This window comes from Paralichthys olivaceus, chromosome 6 (genome assembly GCF_024713975.1).
Source record: "Paralichthys olivaceus isolate ysfri-2021 chromosome 6, ASM2471397v2, whole genome shotgun sequence".
Taxonomy (NCBI): domain Eukaryota; kingdom Metazoa; phylum Chordata; class Actinopteri; order Pleuronectiformes; family Paralichthyidae; genus Paralichthys; species Paralichthys olivaceus.
In genome coordinates, this window is record NC_091098.1 from 7,905,336 (window position 1) to 7,929,256 (window position 23,921).

At 43.1% G+C, this 23,921-nt stretch overlaps 2 protein-coding genes across 17 annotated transcripts in view; one reads left to right on the forward strand and one right to left on the reverse strand.

The window, feature by feature from the left end:
* The window catches only part of ampd1 (adenosine monophosphate deaminase 1 (isoform M)), a 269,757-nt gene that overhangs the window by 99,412 nt on the left and 146,424 nt on the right, over window positions 1-23,921 (forward strand). The gene's annotated exons all lie outside the window — the stretch shown is intronic.
* Window positions 1-23,921, reverse strand: part of agrn (agrin) — a 245,739-nt gene that overhangs the window by 6,992 nt on the left and 214,826 nt on the right. For 7 of the 16 annotated variants that reach the window (XM_069527083.1, XM_069527093.1, XM_069527092.1 and 4 more), the window contains 14 exons: window positions 22,687-22,879; window positions 20,354-20,569; window positions 18,768-18,997; window positions 17,096-17,230; window positions 14,301-14,391; window positions 13,816-13,980; window positions 12,905-13,016; window positions 11,304-11,315; window positions 8,818-8,934; window positions 7,222-7,405; window positions 6,305-6,392; window positions 4,942-4,965; window positions 3,281-3,313; window positions 1,278-1,502 (listed from right to left, as the gene is read on the reverse strand). In XM_069527083.1, coding sequence (XP_069383184.1) covers window positions 1,278-1,502; window positions 3,281-3,313; window positions 4,942-4,965; window positions 6,305-6,392; window positions 7,222-7,405; window positions 8,818-8,934; window positions 11,304-11,315; window positions 12,905-13,016; window positions 13,816-13,980; window positions 14,301-14,391; window positions 17,096-17,230; window positions 18,768-18,997; window positions 20,354-20,569; window positions 22,687-22,879 — 1,825 coding nt within the window. The remainder of the gene's footprint in view (window positions 1-1,277; window positions 1,503-3,280; window positions 3,314-4,941; window positions 4,966-6,304; window positions 6,393-7,221; window positions 7,406-8,817; window positions 8,935-11,303; window positions 11,316-12,904; window positions 13,017-13,815; window positions 13,981-14,300; window positions 14,392-17,095; window positions 17,231-18,767; window positions 18,998-20,353; window positions 20,570-22,686; window positions 22,880-23,921) is intronic. The other 9 variants (XM_020089194.2, XM_069527089.1, XM_069527088.1 and 6 more) reach the window with 5 other exon arrangements.

The window sequence follows — 23,921 nt, forward strand, 5'->3', positions numbered from 1 at the left end:
TTGCAGAAGCTTTGGCAACAATGGCAGCCTCTAAGTGTTTCTCTGAGTGTTGCCATCCAGAGGCGTCTTCCAACTTTCTGCTGGTAGTTTCTGTCATTCCTCCATTAGTGTGCATTCAAGCTATTTCAAGTTTGCAGGAGTCCTTTTCACAACAGAAGGTTTCACCTCTCTGAAGGGTTTCAATAGGATTTAGGTCAGGACTCATTGCTGGCCACTTTTAAACTGTCCATGTTTCTCCTGAACATTTGACCTTCAACTCAAAAATAAAAAAAAACGTTGCACTAAAATGCCTTGGTAATCTACTGATTTCATGGTTCCAGGCTGCACAGCATTGTAGAACCTCCACCATGTTTTACTGTATGTAGTATGTTGTGTTTCTCCTGGGTTTCATTTCATCACCTATAAACAAACAATATTCCCAGGGAGCTCTACTGTGGTTCCATGTGTCCATCACACATTATCTAAGAAAGACTCTGGCTTCTCTCTCAGCTTGAAGCTTTTGAAATGTCTATTGTGGTGTTGCTGTCCCCCATAATTCCCTCCAACCTTCTTCCAGACCTCTCTTATCGAGTTTCTTCTTGGCGGCACATTACAAACTTGTAAAACAGAGATTGTTGACGGAGTTGTATTATCTTCAGTGCTCTCTTCTGTGAAACAACAAGCCCCTTTTTATCAGGCAATGGTGAGTCTTATTAATTGTTTTGTATTTTGATTGAGGAAACAAATTAAATGAATCAAACAGGTGCAAATGTCCAGGATACATTTAGTCACTTTTTTTCTTTTTGTTCAGTGCTAAATATGTTTCTACATAACTATAATTTAAAAGAAAATCATACAAAATGTGCATTTGCATTTATGACCATTACAGATATTTTGAATTATATATTTGTTATTCAGGGCTAATTCAGGACTGCATGTGTTAATGCAGATACTGCTATTAATTTTTAATTATTTTTTCCATTCATATCCTATAATATAACAAATATGTTCGGATGCTGCCACATGTTTTTCCTTTTTGAACATTCATTAATGTGCCTAAGCAATTTGATGCGCAATATGTTACACTCATGCATGACCAGGCATGAAAATAACCTTAATCTGAAACTAATCAGAGTCATCTCACTGCAAGGGATCATCACTGTGTAGCAGAGGATTTATGCAAGAGATCACACAGTTTGCATCAACACACAAAATACAGTATGGATGAAGACTTATCCTGGCCTAACTTTAAAAGCTTTCAATTATGATTCAATACTATCTGCAATATCCCATCTTACCTGCTGGCCTTGATACGTATCCAGCGGTTGGTGTCGACACGCACAGAGGAGCGCAGCACCACGGGTTTGGAGCCCAAGTCGTATGTCATCTGGACGTGTCCATCCACGATGGCCAGGGCGATGTAGTCTGACCGCTCCACGCCCTTGCCGCTCCACAGCACCAGGCCCTGGGTCGCCTCCGTCCGGATGCTCAGCTCAAATTTGTTCACCAGCAGAGCCTTCTCACTGGAGAGAGCAGAAAACACATTAGTTAGCTTGTGGTCTCGAATTCATCAGAAGCAATTCCAATATTTGTCGACGCTGACACAGCTCAGTCGCTGCTTGTGTCATTTGTCGTTGCGAATGTGGAGCGAGGGACTTCTGCTGTTGTCTCGTGGGTTACATTACAAATGACTCAAGCATTACATATGGTCCTGTTTGCTCGCACATTTAGCCAAGAAAGCTTTGTGGCTTGAGCTCGGAAGCCTCATAATAACAGAGCTGCAGTGATTTTTCAGGAGAATCAGGAGGCAGACCGAGTTTAGGAGAGGCAGGGGGCTGTTTTGGTGTTAGCTTTCCTACATCCTATTGAGCCGGAGCTGCAGTGCTGCTCAGTGCTCCTAGTGCTGCTTTATGAGTGTTTCTGTGAGTGTGTGTGTCTGTGCCATCTATCCAGAGGCACTGTATGTCACTGATGTGCGAGATGAATACATGCCGTGATGTGGCCTGACTCTACACCATCGCACATCCATCCCTGCATACAAACAAACTTACGTCACACTAAAAAGTCCCTCTGTTCTCTGAGTCCAGCAGAGATACAGCAGAGCTCAGAGAATCCCACCTTTAATTTGTGTGCGTTTGTGATTGTGTGTCATCAATCAGCATCTGTACAACTGTCTGCACATCTGCCAGATGGAGCTACCTCCACATTCTTCAAAGGGCATTAAAACACAAAGACATAAACAAGATGAGAACACAAACGTCAAAGTGTCAATGACACATGGATTAAAATAAAAAAATCAACAACAGCATGGAGCCGTAGATAAAGATTACACTAGACAGACAACAAGACAAGTGTAGCAAACAGAGAGGCTCATGGGAGTACATACAGGACAGGAAATGGGAGGGGATAAGGGGAAATTGAGTCTGGGACCTTCTTCTTAAACAATCATTTTCTGTTTGTATTTATATTCAATAGTAAGTGGGAATAAAAAAGAAGCAATGGGATGATATTTAACCTTTGACAGCTCAGACCAACAATAATCCTGGTTCACCTCAGCAGATAGAAAGAATCCAGAATCAAATTTGATTTTCGACTCTAAAAAACATGTTTCGACTTCCTTGATATCAACTGAATCCGCAAAGGTAAACGAGAACCAATAAACGTACAAAGGCATGACTTAATAGCGTCACATTAGTTTTTTCTCCAGTGAGAAAAAAACCCCACAAATACAGATCGGTGAACCCTCTCCTGGCAAACCCTCAAAGAGCTTCCAAGGCACAATGAATCTCTATGAGAGCAACGTGTCAGTGATAAGGTCAAGGTTATTGAAAACATGAGTAAAACAGCACAGCGTTGTAAATCTTATATACACCACTGGCTTCTTAGATTGCCAGTGTGTTGCTGTTTCTCTTTGTAAACAGATGGATTTTATCTACATACATGTATTCAAATTCTCAGCAGGCCTCCAGGTAGCAGTGCTCCTTTTAACCTCTAGGTGTCAGTAGTGGTTAGAATAATAATAATTAAAAGCCATTAGGGAGGACAGCTACTGCACAGAGGCTGCAGAGTGGTTTTGATCTGTTATCAGACCTCAGAACTTCTGAATTAATTGAAGCATATGCAGCGGCTCTTTGTGATTGGTATTAGTAACTCTATCTCAATAATGAAAACAATGTTGTCTCTGCTGAGGAGGATTTAGCCCTGCAGAGGTCGGAGAGGGGTTGCCTGGAGAGGAGGGGAGGATGGGGAGGCGAGAGGCGAGCGGACGGCACCAATGTTCTGAAAGCTTTGAGAGACTCACCTCTGCTCAGATGGGTTCTCCAGGGACTCGGGACTTAAGGGAGCAGGGGGAGAGAGTCAACGGCATGCAGTGTAAGCGCAAGAGGCCAGAGGGAAAGAAGGAAGGAGGGGAGGAGGATTTTGTGAGTTCACTGGGTGACTCACAAAGGTCTTTAGATGTGGAGCTGCAAAAAAGCTTAACTTATCTGTTGTACTGCAATATCTACTGTCAACAGTCGATAACAACTTTTTGTGTGATCATAGGAAGTGTGTAGCTTAGCCTTGATCACACCACGACCATAAAAGGAGGTTCCCGAGGGAACCGCTTGGATCATGATGGATGATTTAATGCACCAAAATGCCTTAATGAAACAAAAGCATTTCTTTTCAAAGTAAGCATCAAGATTTACTTCGCATTCATGGTTAGCATCAACTGTAAGTCAGCGTCCAATTATTGAAGACCTCCTGTGTATTTATTAATGGTGCTGCACACCAAAGTGCATCAGCAATTACCTTCTGTCTCGAGATGAAAATGGTGAATGAGAAAAATTGGGAAATTGTCAAAAAATGGGGTCAAGTACCATATCAGTGGAGAGTCATGGCCAGATATGATTTGTCACAGAAATAATGGCGCTCGAACAAATCGACCTGAGCTTTCAGAGAGAGGTGAAGGAGGAGTGAACCAAAGGGAGCTCTAAATAATGACAGAAACATTAACCCAAGGTTAGAGTTGACATTTTGGCCTCAACAGAAACGTATTAATTTCCTTTACAAACTCAAATCATAGCAAATTCATCTGTGCCCATGTTCTGCTTTGCTTAGATTCACACTCATTTTTGGTAAATGTTACATCCATTTAACTTTTGACAGTCTGGCCCCAAGGACCACTGTCCCCTCCTGCTAAGTGAGATTGATGCCCATGGCTGCACACTGCAGAGATGTCTCAATTGGAGGTCTAATCTACAAAGGGAGACAAATCTGTGATTAACATGTCACTGCCTCCCTGTGTGACCCACTCTGCAATTACTCACAATTACAGTTAGAGATCTGGCAAAAGGGAAATGACAGAAGCCCTGGTATGGACTGGAGCTCATTTTTAAAAAATTTTTTTAGGTTACTTACTAAGCTAATGAGCAGGAAGAAATACCTTTAATAACTAAGTTAAGACCTCCGGAAGGACCTCCTCAGGCACCAGAAACTAGGTTGAGGGGTATTTAGTATATCCTCCATATGCAGTTTTCAAGGGGTCTCATTCATTTCCATATAACAGATTATGCCATTCAGTGTAAAGTGCATGGCAATTCATTTTGTTTATGAACGACTTACAGCCATGCATAAAATATTTCACATTCTTAGCACAGCAATTCATTTTCCTCTGGGGGGTGAGCACAATGCAGATCATGCACTCATTCATGCTTCCCTTTGCACTGAGGAGAAAAAAGAAAGGATCTAATGGCACTGAAAATAATGAAATCTGTCAAATTAAATTATGGTCATGGAGCTTGAATGTAGAATCTGACTTTAATGGTAAAGATGATTTTTTTTTTCGTGAGGAAATTATGACAGGAAACTGAATGTACTTAAATCTCTTGAATTGGGTTAACTATCAAACATGGCTTCTTGTTGCGGTTAGTTGGGCTTGATTTGAAGATGGGCAAATGCCCTCTCGAAAAGTCTACTTACTCTGGGATCTCATTGGTCAGTTGGCTTGAGTGAGAAGGAAAGACAGCGAAGGACATTTACATGAGACAAGACGTGTAGACAAACGACAAGAGAGGTTCAGACTTAAGGGACAGGACAGGAAACAGGAAACGCTGATCAGAACACAAAGACACACAGGAAGACACACACATGTATGCGACAGTTTTCCAGCAAGTTGTTTCTGAGTGAGTGTGAGTTGTGCGTCCGTAGCTGCTGTCAGACATGCATTGAAATGTGGAGAACCTTAGGATGTTCTCTGGAGGTGGCTATGTGTGTGAATGTAAATGTCAGAGTGAGAGGCTCCTCAGAACTTTCAGTAGATCTTAAAAACGCCGCCCGGCAGGAAAAAGTCTGCAGAAAGTTCAGAGGAGCCTTCATGAGAAAACAGCAGGAGATCATCCGCAGGATTCACAGTGACCGAGGATATTTGTTGATGACGTTTCTAACGTGCGACAGACGCAAAACTGAAGGAAAAAGAAAGAAAACAAATATCTCTATGAAAAAGTGGTCGCTTTTTAACGTAGAAGACACCGACAAAGATGTCAAGAGAGTTTCAGGTGATAAGAACGTGCCTCTGCCTGCTGCTAAACCTTTCACCTGAACACTGCAAAGATGTCTGTGTTACTAAAAATTAATTCTTGTGTGAGCGGAGTCCATGTGTGAAAATGGCTCATGCGAGTGTGATAATGATGTGCAGTTTTCACACTTTCTGTGTGTGCTTGAAGAGCTGTGTGACTCAGATACAGAGCCATATGCTTGGTCTCTTTTTCAGGTTTATCACGTTAAACATTTGTTGTCGACGCCAACCTGAAGGTGCACTCTTCGCAACCTCATGGATGGATGGAAGGGTAAAAATGTCTCATCAGTTTCCTAAAGGGACAAGATTTTTCTTTTTTCTAGTAGAAAATAGAGAAAACATTTTTACACTGACTTCCTCCGCTTAACCCTGGTACGCCAGTTTTGTGGAAAAACAGTGATTAACACATTGAAAGTAGGGAAACAAAGTTGAATCATGCACGTGCCCTCATTGTCCAGTGTGAGCTAAGCAGTAGACCACAGAGTGAACTGAGCGTGCCCAGGGCAACACTGTGAGAGTTAACCGTCTTGCTAATTAGTGAAATCCTGTCAAAAGAGCAGTACTGACACAGACACGAGGGACGAGCTATTAGCCAAGCACCTAGTTCACCCTGAAGACCTTGCACTGATGATATCATCAACACTGTCATCGCAGCTTACCCAGGGAGGGGACGGATAGACAGAGGGGTTATTTGGCTAATAGCTATTACAGTGGAGATGTTAGATGAAGCCGAATAGATGAGGATGTCCCCCTTGTCCTCTTTCTTACCTCTTCGTAACAGCGTTGTGGTACTCGATGAACGTCCGCCCGTCAAAGGCCACAGCCTCGGTCTCTCCGGCAGACTTCTCGTAGATGGCTGTGAAGACAGGGGCGGGGTGAGAGGAAAAGAGGATGAGATCATCGCAATCGATAAGAGAGAGGGCTCGGTTATCATAGCTAAGGGCAATGGAGTGTGAGCACAAAGGGGCTAGGGGGAGTGTGGGCAGTTTTTCAGTTTTAATTAACGTGAAAGGGACGGCTGGCCACACGCACAAGGTTAATGGTGAAGGCAGGGACAGTAAGACGGATCAGGCCGGAGTGAGCATGTGTCGGGCAGAGTGACACGAAGATGATGAAAGGGACGTGCAACTCTTGAAAAGAGCATTTCATGAATATTCAAGGGCCACGTTTCATCATTTTCATAAGTACAGCCTTCATCTGAAACCACTACATAATAACCCCCAACATAAAAGAGACTGAACATGAGTAATGTCAACATTTTCACCTCTCCTAGACCAAAAAATGTAATAATAAACAATAAAAGAAGGCATTGTAGGCAGATATAGAACTCCAACTAGTAGCTCACGATCCACTGATGCAAGCCAAGAACAGACTGTATTAGAAAAAGCACCAGTGATTTCAATCCCACTCATGCTACGCTTTAAAAGCAGCCAGAAAGCTGCCAGGTATCTGTTTGGAGTAAAACCAAAAAATGTGGAATGAGGAAATAGTGTACACAGTTAAGATGACTGATTTCAAATTCACAGCCAAAAGAAGGTGATCTCAGGCCAGCAAGTATTGACCAATCATAAATGTCCGGGCTGAGAAATGGGTTTAAGCTTCAGGATCTTAGCCAGCTCCTTGACTTCTAGTAGAGTGAAGACAAATGTGTAAGGACAGACAGCTGAGACAGTAGTAATACTTACTGTTCTGACAGTGTCCCCCTGAGAAACCGCTGAGACAAACGCACTCATACGTATCCAGCTGGGGGGTGCAGTGCCCGCCATTGTGGCAGGGATCCTGAGAACACGGGTGATGCTGGAACATCGCTATGTTGCTGGAGCGAAGAGCGTTCTCCTCTCGGAGGATGGGTGTGCCCATCAGAATGATCTGGGAGCAGAAGACACAGGGGTTAAAGAGGCCACACACTGAAGGTCAGCTCACTCATTTCTGCTTATTACTATGCAGCCTGTGTAAACAGCTGTAAAATGTCACCTGAGGCTCTGAGGGAGTTTGATCACGCCTAAGAGAAGAATCTCTGTGATGTCATAAGGTGTAATTTCAGCTTGGGCTTGGAGAGCGCACATGTACACAACAGAAAACCTGCTATTGAAAACTAGATTTTTACCAGGAGGTGAGGATTTGATTAGTTTTAATAGCGGCGTGGCATCCCCACAGCCTTCACTGCATTTAAATTCAAATGTTGTCAACTGAGCCTTGCACACCTCAAACTAAAGCAAGGAAAAAAAAAAAGACATCTGTCATGTGAAACTATTTTAACTTAGGCAGAAAAATGTGTGTTTAAGCAGGTGTAAGAAGAAAATAATCAAATATTTCCATGACCTTGAATTCATACAATATGTTTGATGTATAATAAATACATACTCCAGTAAGGTTTTAAAATACAGAATAGATTTTTACACAATAATTTTAGATGTCCAACAAATGCGGCTAAACATGTGTTTATGTAACACATGAATTATTCATTTTTTGTTACTTTTCTTTAAATTCTCTTTTTTTCATCACTTTCTTAGTTATTGTTATTGATCTGATTTTATTTTTCTCTTTAACAACACTTGTTTCCACTCCGGGCTGTTCAGCGTTATGCAGCCTTATGTTTTGAGTGATCATTACAGTGATACCTTGGATTCAACTCAACATGCTTTTCCTCTGAGCATGAATGCCATGCTGTCAACATAGGAGAAAAAACCTCAGAACTTAGGCGTTGAAAGGAGACACATGTTAAACAGTACATCAGACCGAGAACACATACTGTCCTCCTCATAATTAATTATTCCCTGCAGGCCAAGAAAAACAAACTCCACATTTAGTTTTTTGATTTACTCGAAACTGTCGAGGGAAAGTTTGCAGAAGAGAAATAATGACAAGTTTTGAGTAAATAGAAACATCCTGCCTTTGTTCTACCGAGTTATTTTTGGCATTCTGAGATGAGGTTTTTGCTGGAAAGTGGAGAGAAAAAAAAGTGGAGGGCTGTCAGAGAAAGATCTGAGAACGGCGAAATGTAGGGACTTCAAAATGTGCATTCTATTATTAGTGCATGCTAATCCAAATGAGCAGAGCCACTGCCCGTCACTGTGCGAGCTTATAATGGAAAATAACTAATGTGGGGGTCTGTTGTGTGACAGCTGGACAGCTAATAAGTTATCGTTTGACTCTGCTACTGTATGTCTGAGGGACACAGGGGCCCAGAGTCATTAAAATAACACAGTGTATTTACACCAGCAGAATACATAAGCAGAAGACAGTGCTCCAACAAGAAACAGAGGCTTGTAAACATTTACCTTTTGGATTGTTCCCTTGAAACCCTCCGTGAGAGCGGCGACTCTTGCCAGTCGGCTGTAATCAGGAGCTCCACCGACGAAAAGCGTCTCTTTCAGGTTGAGATCTACATGTAGATTCTGATGAGACAGGACGCAAAGGGTTTTTTAACTAGAGCTCCATATACTGTGCAGTTTTACCTTTTCCATACTGAACCTGCACTTTTATTCAGCACTTTTCTTTTCAGCACCTCCTGGTTTATGGTTTTAGATATCTGTTTGTGTCCAGAGAGCCTGAAATAAGTTGTATGCTTGTAGTTGAGGTAATAAAGTGAGATTAATATGCTACATTTGCAGACATGTCACAATCATATGGATTGCTGTAATAAAAAAGATGTATTCATATTGTAGCTGGCAGACGCTTTAACTGCACTTCCTTGCCTTCATTCTGTGTCAATACACTTGATACATTAAAACATAATTGATTCAATGTCTCTCAGACAGAGTGGTCAATTTTCCTCTATCTGCGAAACATAAAAAATAGTCTACAAAGGGAAATCAGCAGCCGGCCGGACTAGAGATATGGAGGCTATTTTACAGACATTTCTAATGAATGGTGGATTATAAGCAGCGACCTTTCAAACAGTTGAGCGTGGAGACACATTAATTGCAATTCATTTGCGCGACAGACGGCTATGAAATTCGATTCCTTCCACCGAACCTTTGGGACGATTGCTTTGCATCAGCAAGGTGCAGCTTCCTTCTTTTTGCACAGAGGAGCCGAGGCAAGGAAGGAATTAATGATCTTTATTTTATGTAGGGCAGTAATTGCCAGAGGGGTAAAGTGGAGTTAATTGCTGGAAAAATGATGGAAGGGGCCAAATAAACAGGCTTTGTGCGGGCAAGCTGGCAGCGGCTGGGCTTTTATTTAGGATGGGATATGGAGTGCAGGAGGCAGCGGTGCTTGGCTGCAGCCGGGGGCTGTGTCACTGCACCTTGAACCGCTTCCAACTGACACGGGATGGGGACCTTGGCCAAAGCTGCTGGACCCAGCTGTGGCTGTTGCCCCTGGGCTTACCCCTAAAGTTGAGGCTGACTGCAGCATGGAGTTGTCCATCTCAGTCTCTGTTACTGCCCTGCAGCTACATCCTCACTGCTACATTTTACAAGTTTGGAAACGCTGCTGGACCCATTTTAGTTTTAAAACACCGGGGCTGCATTTCAGTCTGGACAGGCAGAAAATAAGATGTTTGGAAACTGTGGCGTAGACACTCATAACCGCTTGCTGATTCGGTCAAGACGTAGCCTTTGCTGATTCATCAGGCTCCTATCACATGATCCCCCTTCCGGAATGAAATAACTGATATAAGCCTCGGCTACCAGTGTAGAACTCAACATGGAGTTTCAATTAAAAGTGTTACTGACCCTGTTGTCTTTGCTAACAGCATTTCTGATGCTTCAACAGCTCACACACTCAGAAAACAAGCTCGTATTTGAGTAATCTGCAACAATTCCCATGTCCACTGATACGCACATGCCCAGTGTACGTGTTTGTTCCGGGCATTTTAGTATTGACAGGGATTAAAACTGAAACGGAGCCAAAAAATGCTTGAGTGGACAGAGACTTTCAGCTTGAAAATGCACTTTTCAAAGTAGCAGTATGGATGTAGCCTGCAACACGTGTTCTGCAGTTAAAATGACATGTGCATACTCGCTGATGATGGTTTTTGATCTTGTTTGAGATGTGACACCTTTAGCATGCGATGACACTTTCTGCCAAAGCATATTCACTCCTCTATGACTGTAACGTAAGATTTCATGCGATGGGGAGGTTGCATGGTGTTCTGACTCAGCTCACACAGGTGATAATCAGCATGTGGTGAAAGAAGACAGCTGGCTCCATGAGTGTGATTCTGGGCTAGGTGACGTTTGGCGAGTGTTGTTTGCGTTATGGGCGAGTGAGTGGGTGAAGGAATGAGCGACTTCTTGAGTCGTTCCTGATTGCGAAAGAAGTGAGAGCAGATGACAAAAGAACAGCCCAGCTTGGCTTGGCACCTCACCGTCTCCTACAGTGTAACACCTCCCCCCCTCGCTTGCGTCTCGTCTTCGCTCTCAATTTTGGACGGCCACGCAGCACTGGCGTGATATCTCCGCCTACACCAGACTAATGAAGACGTTCCTTTGTTGCTAAAAACAATGGCCGTCACAAAGATGACTGCCTTCTTCCCTCCCACCTTCCCGCCCCCTTCCACCCCCACAGCAGATGGACCGAGGTGAAAGCCAAACCGTGTTCTTTAAGAGCATCTCCACTTCAGTGCTCTGTGAGTGTGTATGAAATGGGAAAGTTTTCCTACAGAACTGGCACATTTAAAGCTGCCCGTCACTCTGCAGAAGTACTTATTTCTTTTTCTGTTCTGTGCTGTTGTGTATGGAGAGATGAGGGTGAGAGGACATGGTGAGCGACTCAAATGAAACATGGGCTAAGGTGTGACTGGGACTTGTCTCATTACCTTGCGTGATTTCTTATTTTCCAGACAGCACATGAGAAGGACAAAAAATAGGGAGGAAGATAGTTAATAGGGGAAGACTAGTAAGTGTCTGTGCAGAGAAAGGCAAGCTGAGCTACAGTAGGCAAGTGCAAAACACACACGGGCACACATACCCTCAAGTGCACGTACAGTACACACACACACACACACACACACACACACACACCGGTCACATCTGTGGAAGCATTAAACACAGTTGCAGTGTAGTTGCACAGACAAGTGAGGTAAGTACACATAATTAGAACACAACAACCCACTTTCTTCTGCACATGCACCTTTGTATAGTAACTGTTCACATGCACATACGACCACAGACCTGTGCGAGTGTGTGTTTACACTAAAGAGAGCAAACGCAAATAAGACAGCAAGTCTAAGGAGGCCATGCATGAAGCAGATGGTGTCATTAAGAAAAGATGAAAAAGAAAAAAACAAACTTCATGGATGAGAGGCTGCGAATAAAGCCACTTAACCCGAGCTCATTTACCGACTGCTGCCATTCAGAGAGGTGAGGTAGACTTTCATACTTCTACCTGTACCTGTATGCATCTGACAGTTGTATTTCCCATCTTTGACACGACGACAATATCCCAGCATGCAATATGTATTCATACACATGCGTGTGCGTGTGTGTGACCACCTTTGAAATCCTATAGGCTTCTCTGAGTAATGCGCACAGTAACGTCCTCCCAGTTCTTAAAGCACGACTGGGAGAGAGCCACACTTGATGGGGTTTCTGCATTAAGCTCCATAACTAGTCTAAGCTCATCACTTGTGCCCCCCCCCCATTCCCTCATCCTTGCTTTCGCCTTGCTCTTCTCTTTTAATAAGATTTTCTGCCTGTGTTGCTGGAGTAAAACACAATTACCATACAGACGATGGGAGGCAGTGGGGGAGGGACAGCGGCGATGGGAGAAAAAAAAGGAGAGCATTGCGTCTCACAGGACGATGACGGAGTTGACAGAGTGCATGTTCGTAATCACAAATTACACAGTTATATAATTGGATGACTTACAGGCTTATCAAACGATTAGATCGCCTTCATTTGGAAGCCTGTACCTGCTTTTATTTGTCTAGACGTGGAGCTGAAGAGTTTCATTACGCTATTCCTGCTGCTGCTGCTGCTGTTATCGCCTTTATCTGCCTCTGCCTCATCCTCAACGCCACCTCAAAGGCTGCGTTTATAAAATGGACTGTACACCATTTCTGTGGCTTTCTGTATGCAACACCAACTTTTATCTCCAGTATGTCAGCAGCAGGATGAAAGGCTGAGGTGTTTCTTTCCTTTTTTTTTTTTCTCCTTAAAGTAGAATCATAGGGCCTCCAAAATTAAGACAGGTTGTCAAACTGGCCGTCTACATCTGGAGTTCTCCCTCTCACCCTGATGGATGCTGGGAGATACTGGTGTATTTTTCAGGTGTGAAAGCTCAAAAACAAAGGGGGCAGAAGGAGTCAAATATGCTGCAAGCAGCAAGTCGAACCCCTTTAATGTGGAACAAGAGGAGCGCTGAAGCCAGAGGTTGTGGTGATGATGATCATTCGCAGGCAAGCTTGCTGTTTCTTACCGGTGCCTCCCCTCGGACTGGGTCCTTCTTGTTCACCATGATCTCTCCTTTGCGGTTGGAGCGCTCCAGGTTGATGGTGTTCCACACGTTCAGCTGGATTGGTTCTTTACTCCTAAACCACACACACACATAGACATTCATGTTTTATATCAAAGTTTAAGACTAGGGTGAAGTCTCTCTCCCTCCAAACTCAAAAAGTTGCTTGACAACGCAGTGCTGAGAGGCGGGGCTAAGACACGCCTTTGTCTAGCTATGAGTTACGACTCCAGTAGCAGTGCACAGTTTCCCCAGAAATGTCGTTTGAGGAACAGGGTTCTTGCCTTCAGAGTTTCCTGACAGCAAAGACCACGGTTGTCCCGAACCGTTTAAATCGCCGGCGCAGGCTGCTGTCTCGATTCAAACGGTGTGTGTGTGTGTGTGTGTGTGTGTGTGTGTGTGTGTGTGAGAGAGAGAGAGTCAGCCAGGGAGCAGGAGAGGATGAGGGACGTCTCTTAACAGTAAATGATGTGGTGGTTTAGGGGTTTAATTTCAGGATAAATTTGAAAATGAACGCAGCTTTTCAGATTCTTAGTCACGAGCTGTCGCTGGTGGCGGGAGGCTACTCCAACTTTGATTAGAGGGTCTACCATTTTCCATATATATATATATAAATGTTGTGACGTACAGACGGCTCAAACGGCTGACTCTACGGGAGCATTGGCCCTAAAAGGACAGTTTGAAACACTGGGAGGCGTAATGCGCCATGTTCAACCCATAAATGTAGATTTATTAATAAACTTGGAACTTAATGTGATATTAAAACCCGCATTGATGTCATATTTTTGCTTTTTACCTCAAAAACACATTGAAGTACACAGAATCACTTTCATTTTCCCTAGTTGTCTAAGTGCAACGCTCTTTCACATTCTAACCTGATGGTAGCAGGTCCTTTGCCCAGGTCGTAGCGGAACTCCAGGATCCCGTTGTTGAGGGACAGAGAGATGAAGTCTCCTTTTCCGTCCGACTTTTGGCCGTTGTAGAAGATCACACCGTTGGAGTCGTTGGCCATGAGAACCACTGTCATGCTGACCTTTTGGCTACAGCCACAGAAAAAGACAAGACAGTACACACATGTAAGAGTCAAACATATACCTTAACCTAAGCGTTTGCTTTGTGCATGAAAATTGTGCAGAGACATGTATAAATATATATACATATATATATATATTCTACATGCTAAGGCCAAGATAAGGTGTTATTTGTGTAACCCTCAGTCAATTCAGCTCAGGCTAAAAGAAGAATCACTGCCCTGGGTGCAGAACAGGCTTTATGAAAACCTACACAATATCCAGTGTTCAGTAACACAAACTGCACAGGACTTTGCTGTGTGGATTTCACGCAGGGACATTGGACTTACCGCAGATCGTGCCCGTAGAGATGGAGCCCCTTTAGCTCCAGGTATGAGTCTCCGTTGAATTGCGGCATGTAAGCCCCTCTCCTCTCAGCCACTGAAAAAACAAAGAGACTACATTCATCCTCAGGTCGTGCCTTTGGTGCTGACAGAATCAAAATTGAGGGATAGTCGGAGCATCTTAGAGGGACCTGTCAGCATTATGGAAAGAGATGGATTTATGTTTTCATAGCCTTTGGGATTAAGACTTTTTCTTGACAGATATTCAAAGAAAAAAAAAAATCAAAAACCCTTATGCCAGACTGATTACACAGCCCGCCACAGTATGACAAAGAATCTTCTGAGATATTTGGTGAGTTAAACACCACAGTCGGGTCCCATGAAATAATGTAGCCATTGTATTCTGGCAGGCCTTTATACAAATTCATGTCTTTGTAACTGGGTCTATGTCTGGCTGTCCTGTCTCTGGCTGTCTGGAGTGATTAGAACAGGCTCGGTGCCATCCTTCTAACAAGTGGCCTGACATTAAAATCATCCAAGTGTCACCCCGGGGGTATGTGTTCATGGTGTTGGTTGAAAAAACTACCATTATTCAGAGGCGTCTGTGATACTAGCGGCTAACGCACACACATAAAGACACAAACAAACACACACACCTATGTAGCCGGCAAGGAAGCTTTTATTTGTAATTGGCTGGGATTAGCAGAGCCGAGTCGAGGATGGAAGAGGCAGCCGGAGATGAGAAAGCTAATTAGCTATTTTGCAGAAGACTGCTAATGATGATGGCGCGCAACATGGAGGAGAAGAATGGCACTAATCTATTAGAGTAACAGAGCTGCTCAGAAAATAGTTCCTCATAGGGGAGAGTGAAGGGTGGGGGGTGTCTCTCTTTCACCTTGTGCTGAAAGTGAAAGCTCTGTGATCAATATGTCACCAGAGGTCCACACATTGGAAAGAGTGATTGACCAAGAAAACCCACATGACGTGTGAGGGAGTCGATACTGGAAAAAAGTTGAACGCTGTTGCATCTGTGGCTGAGTACGACGGTTAGACTTTATCCAAATCGACTCGCTGCTGAAGGACGACACTCGGCTGCTGTACAGCAGGAGAGTGAGAATATAGCACTGAGAGCTAAATCTGTCCAAAAAGTACAGGAGATCAAGAAGGAGAAGCAGCAAGACATGCACAGAGAGGAGTGTTAGAGTGTCCGAGGTGGTGGGAGAGGACGCGAGAGATTAGCTTGATGTCATTATTATTATAGATATAAATGGTTCCATATAATAAGTATTTTTTCTTTATATGATATATGTATAACTACGACTTTGTAGCTGTAATCAAAGCTGGGCTTCTTGGTTGATCTCGGAAACACACACACACACACACACAGACACACACACACAGACACACACACACACACACACACACACACACACACACACACACACACACACACACACACACACACACTCGTCCTTGGCTTAATGTCACTGCAGGGCAGAATGTAAAACATTGTTAGGATTTGAACCTTCCCTGCAGCTAGTTTTTCAAGGCTGGGATTAGTCTAAATTATCCAGCTTTCATCACTAAATTGTAATGATTTACACTATCACAGGCTGAAAGCACTGAGGAAAGTAGACCATTCAATACTATTGGAACACCATTGAGAAAAGTCCTTGATGGTGATCTTATAGCGGTGCCAGCCCTGAAGAGACCCTGTTGGAATTGAAATGGAAACCACAGCTCAGCTGCAGGTGCACACATGCAGATACATACACTTTATATTATGACTAATACACCTGCAGGCTTCTGATGAGTGGGCTCTAAGCTACATGTCTTTTAACTGTTCTCAGTGCAGCCCTCAGAGGGTATGTCCGCCTGTCTGCCACCTTATCTCTGAGCTCCTGTCTGGGGCCGACACTCTGGCTGAGTGACGCTCCCATTAATCATCACAGGCAGGGAGGACTGATGCGATTAGTCATCTCATTGATTCCTTTGAAAAAATAGCCTTTTGGAATGGGAGATGCTCTCGCTCACATAGCATTGATTTTGGTTCACCTCAATTTACTTTAATCACCTGCTAACCGGGACTTGAGGCTCAGAGGGAGGTTGTTCCCATCTGGTTCTTCTAAATTCCCAGAGCTACAAGAGTGCATGCTTGTTGTTAGGCATGTGCATTACTGGGTATTCTCTTTCATTCCCAGTTGATCATAATCAACGATGACTCAAAGGCTCATGACAACATCTACAAACGCAGGGAGGGACGACACACAGGTAGAGTTCGGAGTGTGACGCTGCTAAAAGTGGTAATGATGAACTTTAAAAGCAGCTGAGCTGTGCTCTGGTCTGTTCCCCAGCCGAGGTCTGACTCTGCCATGTTTGTAGCTCAGCAGCAACAAACACATTTGAACACTACACCTGTGGGCGGCCAGCAGGGAGAGGTAGAGGAAGGCTGCAGCTTGGCTGTCACTGAACCACTAACAAGCACAGCTGAGTCAATGTGGCGGATGGCCCGATGGGGCCAATCATCTACCTTACTTCTGCATTCAGCCCACCAACTCACCAATCCCCTCCGACCCCGAAGGCCCCCCACCTTTCTGTGTTTGATCTTTCTCCTCAATTCAGGATGGATGGAAATGTCACAGAGCGGAAAGAAAACAGGAGGTAACGAGGCTAAAAGGTGGGTGGTGCAGCCGCTGACTCCTCGCTAAAATACATGTGCACTTTGACAAGCACCAGAGAGAACAACCAAGGCATGAAGAGACAAGAGTCAAACCAGGTAATTCACTCTTTAGTCAGATTACCTTTTTCACAGTGCCTTCCTTCACGTCCCATGGGACACTCGCATTTGTAGCCTCCCTCTGGCAGCGCCTGGCACTGGGAGGATGGATGGCATCTGTTTGGCTCACATGGGTCATGGACATCAGCACAGGTTGGACCTGGACACACGGACACACACACATTATGAGACAACGATAAATGAAAATTATGACAACAGCTGACATTTTCAACCACCTTCTCTCTCGGTGTGAGGACTGTGTGTGTGTGTGTGTGTGTATGAGGATTCCCTCTGTAATAGAGGTCATTTCCTAATAGGATTTCAAAATATTACACGTCCAGATTAAACAGTGGAGAGTCTCCCTGGCATGTGTGTTCCAGGGCCAACACCAGCTGTGGGAACGGCTCGCAATCGCCTGGAGGGTGATGGTTTAGCCCTCCGTCTCAGCCCATCTAAATTCACCCGTCATTACTTTAGCAGTTGGAGCCTGTGGTGAGGAGAGCACTTTAATGAACCCCATCCCCGCTGAGCTCACAGGGCTCCCCCATTTTTTTCTCCCCACTCACACCATTTGGAATGGTTCTTTAATCCTCCGCTCTCACTTCTTCCCTACCGCAGCTCTTTCTTTTCATATCACTTCCTCCTTTCCCAACTTTTTATCTTTTAATACTCTCTTACCTCCATCATTCATCTGGTGGTTCTGACATTTCCTCCATCTAACTACACCTCTCTTTTCCCATTTATTCTCTCTTTCTCTGATCAGTCCTTCTCTTTGAGACAATCTTTGCCACTTTCTAAATTGACACGATGACAAGATTAACTTTACTACCATTCATTTTACTCCATGTTGCAGACACAAGTTTGATTACAGCGGTGCCTCTTCTCCACAGCAGAGGTTTATCTTCCTCCTTCTCAGGTCTCTCAGTAACAAAGCATAAAACTATATGAAAGGTAATAATATTGTAACATGATGTTTTATTGATCCACACTTTAACTTGAAGGAAAATTGTTCTTATAGGGAAAATAGTTTCCCATAACCACCAAGATGTACGAGTATAAAATCCTTTACTATTAAAGCATAAAAGTTAACTCTGACAATTTATTTGGTTCTGGAATTAAACTTTTTGCAGTAGCTGCGGAACAACCGGGCAGGGGTACGCTTGACTGGGCCCTGAGTGTGTCGGGTCTTCACTATTTTCTCTCAGAGTTGCTTGTTAGTCGGCATCTGCTGGAGGGAGTAAGAGAGGAGGGAGGCAGGGATGTGGAAGTAGAGACAGGCCAAAGGCCAATCGCTGAGGATTTGGTGGAAGTTTCTATGTTTTCTGTGCTGATTCAACATTTAATCATTTCGGCATTGGACTCTCTGATATGATGGAGTTGGTGTTTACAAAACGTCCACGGGCGCTCCTGCTGGGGGCACGAGTTATACTGTCAAATTAGGCTGTCAAGCTTACTTAGGATTTGTGAGTAAATCATGACCAGAGTGAATCCATGAAGAGAAGGCATAGCAGAGATATAAACATCATTTTAACGACAAGGTGTTAGAAAAGTCTGAAAAGTACTTCTGAATAAGAATTATTTTCCAAGTTTCCTGCACACACACAGATGAATTAACTTCTCAAAACACCATGACTGAGAAGAAAACCCAGCGCAACATAAGAGAAACTGCTGATCTGCACCTTTTGTTGGCGTCTTACCCCAGAATCCTCTGCTGCACTGGCAGTGGAACATCTCGGCCTCCTTCACCTGGCACGCTGCGCCGTTCTTACAGGGATTCGGCTGACAGGGGTTGTTGCCACATTCACCCACGCCGCTGCCGTACAGACTGTTGCCCCCGCTCTCTTGCAGGTTGAGCACTCGGTTGTTGACGTCCAGCAGTCGGATGCAGCCCACCAGACCTGTGGCCACCGCTGTCCTCTCCTTCACACTGAGGATAAAACGGAAACCAGTAAGAATGTGATGACTTTTAATGTGTTTCTTTCAACACATACAGATACGATTACCACACTAACCACACTCACTTAATAACACTGGACCTATGGTTCAGATGATGCTATATGCTTTATGCCAATTAAAGACATTTAAAGAATAAAGTCATAATATTATGAGAATAAATTCACATTAGTAAGAGAAAAAAGTCTGAATATTTGGTGACTTATGTTGTAATTTTAGGCTGTTTGTCATTTTGAATATCATAAGATCAGCCAATTTCACAAATAATGAAATACTAAATCTTTTTTCACATCAGCTCCACATTTTCATAAGGATCAGGATTTTGAAAAGATGGTGTAAGAAACTGTCTGCAGAAAAAACTACTTGGACTTGGAGTGAATTGCCTCTTTTGTGTAGGAGGAAATGTTTGGTAGTGGGTGACTGTGAGGCCATGGTTGATTACATGTGTGCTATTCAAACAGGTTTCACTGTTGAGATAATGAGATTGGATCGAGAAAGAGAGGAACTTATCTACTTTTTATTATTATTTCCTATTTATAAACGTTCTCAGAGTATAATGGCTTCATTGTCCTAATATTACAATTTTATATTTGAAATCTCAAAATGTAGTTTTTTTTTAATATAGCCATAAAACACTGTCGGAGTGTATTGTTGCTGAGCCTAAAGCAATTATATGCCTCGGTACATTACAGTAGAGGATGAGGCTGAAGTAATTAACTAACTAATTGTAGACCTACTACAGATGTAACATATTATTATTCTATGAGAGCAATGAATAAATGCTGCACGAATGACCTTTTTTTAACAATTAGCAAACATCCAAAACCCTCTTATCAAATCAAATGCTACATAAAGCTTAACTAAGTTAAGAGATCCAGCCTATGAATGTAAACATGGCTGCATCACCCAATATACTCAGTAACTACAATTCTTTTTTAAAAACATGCATTGTTAAAGAGCCTGTTCCCTTTAAAATTTGAATTGCATGAACAAAATCAACTGAAATGATTAGAGCCTTAAGGTAGTTCCAGTCTAGTCCACCTGTTTGAAAGCAGCCTCAATAAAAAATTAATTGTGATAGTAAATAAACTTGTGTGTATGTGCAACTGGAGGTAAATAGCAGCCCACAGCTATTTCAGAGGCCAAATGCAAGGTTAATCTGGACAAGGGAGTGGGAGATTGGAAAAATAAGTTTACTGTATTCAATATAATGTAAAAGATATAAAAATATCAGTAAAAGGAAACCACAGCTGATAGATTTTTGTGTTTGATTCATTTCCTGACATTATTGTTATCATAACGATGTGTAACTGTTGACAAAAGGTCTTACTCCTGCTTCATTTCCTCAGGCACTCCTCCGATGAAGAGGTGGGTGTCCAGGTTCAGGCCGTCTGTGCCGCGTGGACTCTCGCCCTCAATGTGCGGCTCGTTGTCCACGCTGAGCATGGCGTTGCGTCGATTGCGAGTCACCACGAGCTGATGCCAGCGGCCCTGACTGATTTGCACTTTGCTGACCACCGTCCCTGTGCCCGAACCCGTGTTGAACCTGAGGAGATGGCAAACAAAACGTGTTAGTCAACTTTATACCTGTGTACTTTCACACTTCAGAGCAGATTAAAGCACTCAAGGACTTTTTTTGTCACACAATGAGTTGGTTCTTTATCGAGCGCCTAATAACTAGTAGAAATCTGCTCATATTGCTCAACGAAACAGAGAGGGATGAAATAAAGAAAGAGCAAGACTCATACCTCCCAGAATCCCATTAAGGATTCCAAACTACTGTATGTAAGAAATGCCTTTCACGCCCTTTCTTACTCAACAAGAAAAAGGCCATACCTTCACAGAGAGAGTTGTTGTGTATGTGCACCCACACATACAGTAGTATTAGCTCAACCTGAGAGCAATTATTTGCCACAAATAATTAGCTCCTTTCCCCATGTCTCGAGCTGTTGTGCAGTAATCTCACAGCTGTGTTTCTGCAATAGAGGCAGAGCTCCATTCGAAAGCACAAGTGACTAATGATCTCCTTTAGTTTGCTATCGATTTTACTCTGAATAGAGAAATCTAACGTGGCCAGGTTGGGAGGAATTTAAAGGACTTCGAGGGTCAGGTTGAGACAAAAGACCTAAAATGATTAAGAAAGCGGACAGCGTTTGAAATAAAAACAGACGTGGTGCAGAATTTCTAATTAGTTCATTCACATTTCTTCTGAAGGAGAAATGATGCTGTTTTTCTGAGAAAATATTTTTTATTCATACAGTTCCAGGACAGAGATGAGAAGTGTCTGACAGGAAAATTGTCTAATTTAAACAGATTCAACTGATGAAACTTTCTGTCACTTTTAGCTTTGAGTCCAAAACTGATACTGTCTGCTGAAGGAGGGAAAATGTATCCTTCTTCAACTCCTACCACACATCTTCAATGGGCATGCCACCAATTTAACACGTCTGCATCAATTCACCAGTTGTGAGGAGCGATACTCAGCCTGGTTTCAAATCTAAAACATTTCACAGACGGTCTGACTCACTGTAGCCATGGTGATTAAAAGATATGTCTGTTTACCAGGCAGTCATTGTTCATTTTCATTATGGAACGTGTCCAATGTTTCTGGAGTCAAGATAACCTGGTCTCTGCAGCATTGATTTTGTCCATTATTCACACTTCCAAGTATCAATAATGATCACAGAATAACCAATAATAACAGAAACTTTTGATCACTTGGGAGATGTAGATAAAGTACTGTTTTAATGTGTGATCATGATATTAATTAAGGTAATTCACCGTAAGAGGATTTTGAATCCCATTTCGGCCAAGGCCTTTCCTTCATGTTCACCCCATGTCTGTGGGGCTTCTGGCTTCAGACCACAGTCTAAAGTCATGCAGGTTAATTTAGAGACTCTAAATTGACCGTAGTGTGAGCGTGAGTGGATTTTTGTCTCTGTATGTCACTCGCACACTGTCGGCACAGCTGTCAGTGACGCAAATCTGCACCAAAATGTAATGGGTTCTTCCCACCCCTTCACAAAATTGCCAACAAACAGTCGAAAACATAAAATCCTTATCAGAGGTAATAGGGATATCGTAAAATCTGTGAATATTCACCTATCAAGATGATTCTTATTAGCAGAGATTTACAAAATGTATTTCTGTACACATTATATGTTATTTTCAGTCGTAACTGCACATATCTGTATGTAAAGCCACACAGTCAAATGCAATGATGAGTAATCTCTGGACCACTTTCTGGACCAATTTCTACACGTCATTATTTCCATCTGTAAATGCACATTTCCCACTTGGACATCCAGTCCTACCTCTAAATATAGAGCATGTGATTAAAAAGCACAAAACTCAGATCTCCTGCACATATTTCTGTGCATATGTTCCCACCATCTGTAAATATGATAAGTTTGAACATATCTCTGAAAGCACTGTATCACAGCTTTAACCTGCAGATCTGTCAAGATGCTTCTGTGTCTGTATTTATTTCTGGCAGCATTGTTTTCAACATGTTTACTTGCTATAATTATTTGCCTCATTATCTCTGGTGCTTCTGTTTGTTTTCTTCTTATCTCTGTCCTCTCGGTTGCTGCTGCTAATGCAATGACTGTTTCCTCACGGCGATCATTAAAGTTTCATCAAATTCAATCAGCCGACACTCACCTGAGCTCCACCCTGCCGTTGACCAGAGCCAGAGAGATGAAGTCCTTCTTTCCCTCCTGGCCGTTGTAGAGCAGGATGCCGGTTGTCTCGGATGCTCTGAACTCCATGGCGATGCGGACCGTGTGGTAGGCGCTCATGGTCTGGAAGGCCAAGTAGGACTGGCCTCCAAATGATGGGATGAAGTACTTGATCACTGTGGAGGAGTGGAGACAACAAGCCAATGCTCTCATTACAATGTGATTTGTTTTATTGTGGCATAATAGGCGTCTAATGTGCTTAATTAAAGATGAGAGCTGCTCGTCTTGACGATCTCTCGGTTTAGTTTGAGATTGATGATTTTCCAAAACACACAATGAATTTATCAAAAGCAGAAAAGCTGAGAAAGAGGAGGGGCTGAGCTTTTCACACACACACACGCACACACACACACGCACACACACACAGAAACCTTTGTTTTGTCGCTACTTGACAATTATGATTTTCTCCCCCAGCTCCCTTTCTTTCTGTCCATCTGTCTTTCTGTCCGTCTCTCAGAGGAGACTGGCAGCTGATGAGCTCACTCTATTCTAATGATTTGATTGATCTTGGGGAGGTGTGTGTTTGCGTGCGTGTGTGTTTTCAATTTAGCCACTCTAACTCAAAGACACACACCGATTGTCACCAGCTAATCTGCGTCGAAGCAATTAGTGTCAATTATCTTAAGATGCAGCTGCTTGAATTTTCTCTCGCCCCCAAAAGTAGGGTAAGAAGGAAGAAGCAAAAGAGTTGTGCTTCTCAAGAGGAACTTCTACTGCAGAGAAGAGTTCTCTCTTACTACCTGGAAAAATCTGCCATTAAAAAGCCCATCTGGCTTTTAAAGGGAATGGTTTAAATCTATATGGTTTATTGCACCCAAAACATACCCATGATTAATTAGCAGACCAAGAAAACCATTTTGCGCCATGCACCTGCTGCAGCAGTCCTTTTTTCCCTGTTATGAATGGAGCAATGCTTGTGAGCTAGTTCAGGCAGTAAACTCGAGCTGTACTAGTCTCAGTATGTGTCATGCCTCACGTTTGTTTAAGCTGCTAAGATTTCTCATATCTGCCTTTGCTTGTCAATGCCTCAGCATCCAGCTGTAGGCTCATCACTTCTATCTGTATCTATGTAATCAAATCTGGGGAACTGATGAGGCTGCTTATAAAATGTATGTGTATAAAATGATGATGATAAAACATGAGCTTTTCCCTGAGCTC